The 8,018-nt window shown below is 34.3% G+C and overlaps 1 protein-coding gene across 1 annotated transcript; it reads right to left on the bottom strand.

The window, feature by feature from the left end:
* Positions 1–3,011: 3,011 nt before the first annotated feature.
* Positions 3,012–6,517, bottom strand: LOC110421373 (putative hydroxyacylglutathione hydrolase 2, chloroplastic). Its single transcript, XM_089784349.1, has 6 exons — positions 6,297–6,517; positions 5,042–5,165; positions 4,747–4,847; positions 4,083–4,157; positions 3,891–3,989; positions 3,012–3,283 (listed from the first exon to the last, which is right to left on the bottom strand). Exons 2-6 carry the CDS (start codon positions 5,091–5,093, stop codon positions 3,137–3,139), a joined length of 474 nt encoding a protein of 157 aa, XP_089640475.1. The 5' UTR covers positions 5,094–5,165; positions 6,297–6,517; the 3' UTR covers positions 3,012–3,136.
* Positions 6,518–8,018: the final 1,501 nt, after the last annotated feature.

Raw genomic sequence — 8,018 nt, 5'->3', positions numbered from 1 at the left:
TTTTTCCACGTAAATTTGATGCCTCTCTCTTCTTTACTTTTTATTTTTTTTGGTCATTTGGTTGATTTATTTGCTTGTCTGAAATGTATCTCCGCCTGTTTATATATATATGTTCCATCCATTGATTGCACATGCAGTAGCTTTTACTATATCAAGAACTAGAATTGACTCAAGTATTTGTTTATTCTGATTAATTGTTAGGTTGATAACTTAATCACAGATATTTAGGGGTTGTAACAGTTTAATGGATTAATTTTTAATGGGAATTAACAACGTTTGAATTCGTGATTTGCTTCTCGTTGTTTTACTTTTACCTGCAGAATCTGCATAATTTGTAAATATTTATGAAGCTATAGGTGTTGAATATTTTGTTTGCTGGGGAAAGATTCTACGAAACTTATGTTCATGGTGTCATATATCTCTTCTGCGAAGCACTGCCGGCCTCCATTCAGCAACCGGCACCACCTCTTCTCCATGCACCAACGTTGACTGCATTAGAAACCCAAATCTCCACGAATTTAACAACTGCTATTCTTTAGGTATAAGGACAAATAAAGCTAAAGTGTTAAATAGATATAAAAAAGACATCGATGAATCACCAAAAGACTAACTTTAATTCCATCATCAAGAGGATTGTCGAAGACATTAAAACTTAAACAAAGTTTATCAAAATATATAACCATTTAATTCACGCCTTGATGATTAATGTTAACTCCAAGCAAATCTCCGGTTAATAGATTTGATTAATGATAATGACTACTGTTTTGTTACACTAATAGAGTCACAGAGTGTTAGCCTTCAGCATTAATACACAACAGTGGTATGCGGTGGTCAATAATCAACTTTATAAAAGATCCATAACCTTGATTAGACTGTATTACCAAGAGGGCATTTGAGGGTCTAAAATCAACTAGAATACCTTCATCTACACTTAGTGTTAAGGCTTAGAGGTCCCTGATTTACTTGGTTTTCGACATCGATCCTCTGTCATTGGTGTAAGAGTTATGAAGTTTTTTCACGTATCATTTTAAACCTATTTTCTGATTACAAACAAAATCCTTAATTTTTTTTTTTTTTACAAAATGATAATTTAATGGCTTAATAAGAATCTTGGTATCATGAAATGGTAATATATGTTACCTTTTGTCAAACAGAGGTGTTCATGAATTAAGCTTTAAACATATATTTTAGACTCACTTTAAAAGCTTTTAGATATTGATCGGATCTAAAAATATTATTATATTATAATATGTTTTAATTAAAATTTTGATTTTAAAATATATTAAAAATTTTAAAATAATTTTGATATATTTTAATAATAAACTTAAATAACAGAAACAAATAGAGTTTAAATTTTTGGGATATCAATAGTGTTTGGCTGACACGGTTCCACTCAAAAGCAAATGATAAGCACTCTTCTAACTCTAATATGGCACTTCATGTGAAGTCCCAACAACCAATCAACTACTGACGCGTATCCCAAAAAATTGAAAGAGTTGAAGCATGCTTTCAATACTAAAAATCATCTCCTCACCAGGAAAGTATTAGCAGCCGTCGAGAGAAGCCCTGGCTACATAAACCAGAGCTAGCCCTCCCTCTCTTCAATTGCTCAGAATTCCATAACCTTGCGCTAAAGCCTTGAAAATCAAGACAAGTTCATTCAGATTCTGCAATGTATTCAGCATCCAAAATGGGTTCGCTAGTCAAAAAGCTTGGTCTTAGCAAGCCCAAGCTTCCCTACAGTCGGCTGGCGGAGGCTGAGGACACCAAAGCCGTTCAAGCTCGAAGAGGTTACGTAGCGATGTACGTGGGCGAAAAGGCGAAGAGGTACGAAGTTCCGATCAAGTATCTTTCTTCTCCAGCGTTTCAAGAACTGCTCATTCGATCGCAAGATGATGATCTTGATACCAAGATTGATGGGCCGATTACGATCGCTTGCACATCCGAGAGGTTCGAGCAACCGTTGAAGGTCGCCAAGCACCAGTAAATCATTAACAATGCTTGAATCCGTCACTTGCTTCTCATCGTTTTACTTTTACTTGCAGATTTTGCATAATTTGTAAATAATTATGAAGCTATAAGTTTTGAATATTATTTTATTTGTTAGAGAAAGATTCGATGAAAACTTATGTTCACGGTGTCATATATCTCTTCTGTGAAGCACTGCCAGCCTCCGTTCAGCAACCGGTACCACCTCTTCTCCATACACCAACGTTGATTGCATTGCAAACCCAGGTCTCCACAACCGATGAAACACTAAAAGAATATCTTTATCAAGAGGATTGTCGAAGACAATAAGACCTAAAGAAAGATTATCAAATCCATGAACGCAGTGGATTCTGCTGAGCTTTCAGTAATAAAAAGCTTAACACTTCTCCTTCTTGTGACCCTTTCAATATGAAAGAGAAAAATGAAAAATTCTGTCTTCATTCAAAACCCCAAATATAAATCCCCTCTGCGTTAAATTATCATTGTTACTTGTAATATATTACCTAATATCTTATATTTTGATCGAAAAAGGGTTCGTAACCATTATTGTACATAAAAAATTGCCTAATATTTAAAACTATATATGTTAATTTATAGTCCGACGTCAAAGATATTCTTCGGTGTTCTATGGGAAAGTCGCCGTGGAAGACGACCAAGGTCGGATCATCTCTTGGCTGCCTTGCCCTTTGCTTAGTTACTTGTCATGTTTTGACATACTACCGAAAAGATATTGCCATAACAGACCCAAAATAATGCCTTTGCTTCATCATGGGCACCAAACCCAGCAAATACATTACGGCCCCAACAAAATGTCATCAATTGGGGATTGTTTTTTGCCCACAATTCTCTTCATTCTCTTTTTGCCACTCTTATCCCAGGTTAATACCAAGGTTTTCGGCTTAATCTCTACTGATTACTAGGGCTTCTTCGGTTTGAGTTCTTTGAGGTGTTTCTCAAATGAAGAAAGTTGTCGTGTAGATAAGCAAATGATTTGTTCAAATTAGCTTTGAAATATACTCAAATTTGGTAAGAACTTCGACAAATTCGAAAGAATATATAGACATGGTAAACACTGGTAGTGTTTATTTCACGTATGGAAGAGCTAAAATCACCTATACACAAACAGGAATCTGAGTATTAACTACTCCTAGAAATTATCTTTTGCTCGCCGGATAACACCCAAGGCTTCTGCCTCACTCGCGGTGTCTGAAATACCTAATGCCTGCCTGATCTCAGCACTAGATGTGCGAAGAAATGGATTGCATGCCTTCTCCATCTTTAGTGTAGTTGGAATCTGAAAGTGAAAGAGCACATTGATCGTCAAATTATCATGGAAAATTTAGATTAAAATGCACCAGCATCAGGCATAAGGAATAGAGGGGATTGAGTCAAGCCACGGCCCAGTGCTCTTCCATAAATTGTTGAATCAAGAAATGTGATGCACTACACAACCAAAATCATAAAGCAAAAATAGGTCATACCAAAGTCACAAAATGGAGATTATGCTCTATCTAAACCACTTAATATAACTAGGTTAGAGTTGAACCAACAGATAGTCCCACATAGCAGATGAGAAAAAACAAAACCATATGATGTAAGAACTTTAAATCATTCAAAAAGACAAGCAGATCACTGCACTGATACAAACAGAGCGAGTATAAAAAAACCATTAAGTCTATGCATACAGAAATTTAAAATAAAAAATTAAAAAAAAAATTACAGCAAAGAATGCCCCTTAGCTCAAACAAATCATTCTCACTTGTGACAATTTCATTATCTAATCATAGATTATCAAAAATAATACTAGTAATAATAACACTCACCAGCACAATTTTGACAATTAAACCTCTAAAAAGGCCCTACAAATTAGTTAACAAAACAAAAAATGTCCCAGAAATTACCGTAGGCAATCCCTTGCTGCGCTGGTGGGCTACATGGGCGGCATAAGCCTGGAGCAACTCATTCTTGGGCTCTATAGATAATGCAAATTTTGAATTACTCTGCCAAAATGGGTGCACACATGATTAATGCCTTTCAGAAATCTGAGCCAAAAAAAATTAAGTGGTTGGGTCCAAAAGATAAATATGACTAACCAAAGTATATTCATGACCGCAATATATATTTGTATCATCAGGCAGAGACATGATCCTCTGAAGGGACAAAAGCATCTGTTGGACAGAAATCAGCAGTTAAAATATGTATTAAGAACAACGAAGAAGATTTTCCAGATTTATAAAGGATCATAATATATACTACCAGAAATATACAATTATTTGGCATGAATTTAACTTCATAAATCTTCAATTAGTATACTTAAAGGCAACAAGTGTTCAAAATAGTAAGACCACATGCAAAAATAAAAAGAACAGCAAAATAAAAAAAGACCCCTCAAGGACCAAGTTACTTTTAACAACCAAACCACATCTACAATTTCAGTTAATATATTCTCATGCACCACATTTCCAGTGGAATTATATGGCAAACCTCCATGCAGATGATTGAACTACTACTTCACAGAAATACAACTCTGCAACTAATACTTCAACTTTTTCCTCTCAAAATGATGACTAAGTTCAAAGCATAATAACAAGAAAAAATACTTCAAAATTTTTCTCCCAGACATAGTAACCCATTTACATCTGTTAATATTTTAATCTTTTTGTAACTTGTTGAACTTCTTAGCTAGATTAAAAGAGGTGAAGTAGTTGAACTTAGGGTGTCAACTAAAACATCATAAAAGGTAGAAGTCGAAATTACCTGCTCTGCGGTTCCTTCAAAAAGCTTGCCGCATGACAAGCTGAATAAAGTATCTCCAGTAAATATGGCTCCAGAACCAGGGAAATAGAAGCTAATATGGCCTGCATGCAGCAAATTTCAATTTCCTAAACATAAAGAAAGGAGAATAAAATGTTTTAAAGTACAAGGTACAAGAAAATGCAGAACCACAATCATGACTTTTCCACATTCAAGTGTTCTTTTATTGAATTTTGAAACGATCAAAAGTTTCTAATTCATGTGATTTCACCAATGAAATTGAGTAATGAAATCTAACCTCGGGTATGACCAGGAGTTTTGATGACATGCACCTCATGACCAGCAAACATCCACTTGTCCCCATCATTTAGCACTATATCAATTCCAGGAATCCTATCCTTGTCTATTCCTGAACCAATCACCTACATGGAAACCAGAACAGTGTGAAAACTTTCTTTTTTGGTTACACAATGTAAAACTTTACAAAAGCTTGCATGCATCACAAAACTGAACAGATTTATGAACAAGAATGTTTCTATACACATATATATAATCTTTCAAACATAACCCCATATACCTTGATACAAAAACAAAAATGGAAAGCTAAGAATAACTGAAAAAAACGATACACAAGTGTTTTTCAAGTCTTCAATGTAAATTCTTTGAACATGATAATCCAAAGCATACTTGTTTCTGCATGGAGAAACTTAATTTTTTCAACTATAATTTGCCAACCATTGCAAATTCTTTAAGTTCAAACTTTGGAGTCATGATCTTGTATGGAGCATAATCCACAATGATTATAATTTGGTATGATGATAACACTCATAGTAAAACCTACCCTGACCTTTCGATTTGTTTACTTCCATCTAGCTTGCCCACTCCTTTCTTATTTCCTTATTTTATGTAATCCAAATTCTCAGCCTCATATTACCAACGGTTAAAAAAAGATCAAGTAGGAAACTGAACTATTCCAAGATCCATTTCCTGCATCAAATTGAAGTAAGTTTCAACATGTAGGAATATGCTACAGCCATTTAATTTTTCCCTTGGCCGCTATTGTTTGAACATTTCTTTTTGAGAATGTTACACCTTGAGGCAAAGAAGGCATTTGAATTACAGAGATTCTTTTTTTTTTATCCAGCCAAAAAGTTACAGAGCTTCAAATGTGGTCTAAAGAACTCAATCTTGCAGAATTACCGGGATGCATTGCAATCCTATTACCAAACCTTGGATATCATTGATCCTCCTGTCTTTTCATCAAAAATTTGTTTGCAGGAAAAAAATATCCATAAAAATGTAGAAACTTTATTTAACAAGGGGAAAAGAAGAGCTAGCATTCCTCAACTCCACCTCAACATGCATTACAAACTAACAATCAAACAAAGAAGATCCCAATGTATGATTAATACCCACCATTAAAGGCAAGATGCAGAGGCTTTATTAGACTAGAGATAGTTGCTCAATTTATAAGTCAATCATTTGAGAGGCAATTAACAGTCTCATATGTCAAAAGGTGACAGAAAAGTTACCAGGAGATGACAAATTCATACCTTTGCGCCAAACCTTGCTTTTAACTCTGCATTCCCACCAGTGTGATCATGATGGTGGTGGGTATTCAATATATAAGTCAAATTCCGGTTTTTCCTACTTAAAGCATCAATAATTGGCACAGCTTCTGAAGGATCAACAACTCCAACTGTGCCTGTGTCCACATCATGTAAAAGATATGCATAGTTGTCACTGAGACATGGTACCTGAAAATAAAATCAGTTAGTGAAAGATTCATATCTATATGGGTAATGTCCACGAAATTTTCAGTTTTTATAACCTTCAAAAATAATAAATCGGAAAACTTTTCTTTTTCTGCAAGTTATAAGCTTGAATAAAGCTATTCTAGGAGAATCTAATAAAGCAAGCATGCAAATCAATATTATTTTTTCAGCTCAAACATTAAGAGTAATACATTTCAGGGTCTTTGTTCCTCAAAGAACACAACTATAATTCCTTGCAGCTCTTTTTGGAAGTTATAGCTCTTAGTTGTTAAAGTTATCAGGCAACTTCTGCACGGGCCTATTGATACCACTCAAATGGGGAAAGATGAAAGCATGATGCTTCTACATTTACTGCATTGACTTGAAAATTTCCGGTACAATTTCAAGACTTGGCTTCCTGCAACAAGAAGAAGGTGCACATAGTATCTGGTGCAACACCAGCTAGTTAAAAGGTAACAGCTAAGGCAAACAACACAGAAATTCTCCGCACAAAATTCTAGGCTGTATAACTCAGTCTGTTTCTTCGCACTACAACTACGTAATAAGTGATTCAAAAGTGGCAGGAGATGCTAAACAAGATCTTGAATGCCTTATTTTGTGAATTCTGGGGAAACCATGGGCCAATGGCTATAACTAGACCATGTATTTGACACCGACTAAGGCCACATACCATACCTTCTCTATATTTAAAAATCCCCTCACATAAGAGTGGAATAAGGCCCTGGCTATACGTTTCATGACTTCAACATTTAGAATCTTCTTGTCCATGGTTTTCAGAATTTTTTATTGATTTTGAGCACAATATTCTGTTTGTGTGATATATTGGGTACTGCCAATGACCACAACTAACTTAAACTCATCCCTAGATTGGAAAACATTCCTTCCGTACATCATAGATTATATCATTTTGTTTAACAATTCAGCTACATAATAGTAGATTGGAAAGCATCCTTCTATCCTTCAAATGTCTAATAAAAGAAAATAGCAATCACACATACACAATAACTCATTGTACTATTACCAAATTTACTCTAGACCCTTAAGCTTTTAATTTGAAGGGTCAAATTCTTGACCTATTTTTAAGTTTGAATCTCATTATCTCAAAGGTTTGCTTGATTGATTAAACAAAAATAGTCATTGAATGAAATTTTTGAGGAAGGTAAGAGATTAACTACCTTGAATTTCATCTTTGCAAATTGTCTTTTCCCTATTCCAACTAAAATTGTCTTTAACAATTTAAAACAATTAATAAGAGAACAGATGCCTAAAATTTGATGTTTTACATATTGTTTTTTCAACATTTGAACTCTAATATCTGCTTAATTATTTGAAATAAGTTTATGAGTGACTAAATACCTTAAATATGATGTATCGCTATTCAAATTAATATCTGCTTATTATTTTACAAAATTTGTGAGGATGAAGACACTGAACCTAGTAAATAGTACAAGGATCAATTTTCAAAGTAAAAGTTTAAGGAGTTAAAAGAGATTTCTTAAT

Source organism: Theobroma umbraticum, unplaced genomic scaffold (assembly GCF_002168275.2).
Source record: "Theobroma umbraticum cultivar Fairchild unplaced genomic scaffold, ASM216827v3 scaffold_130.0, whole genome shotgun sequence".
Lineage (NCBI taxonomy): Eukaryota > Viridiplantae > Streptophyta > Magnoliopsida > Malvales > Malvaceae > Theobroma > Theobroma umbraticum.
The sequence above is the reverse complement of the archived record's forward strand: the minus strand, read 5'-3'. Positions and strand labels throughout refer to the sequence as shown.

Excerpts from the sequence above, each read along its gene's own strand:
- LOC110421373 (XM_089784349.1), bottom strand. The coding sequence starts at position 5,093 with ATGTTTGCTGGTCATGAGGTGCATGTCATCAAAACTCCTGGTCATACC. Across the intron at positions 4,848-5,041 it reads AACTCCTGGTCATACCCGAG|GCCATATTAGCTTCTATTTC; the intron begins GTTAGATTTCAT and ends TGCTGCATGCAG. Across the intron at positions 3,990-4,082 it reads GCGGTCATGAATATACTTTG|AGTAATTCAAAATTTGCATT; the intron begins GTTAGTCATATT and ends CCATTTTGGCAG.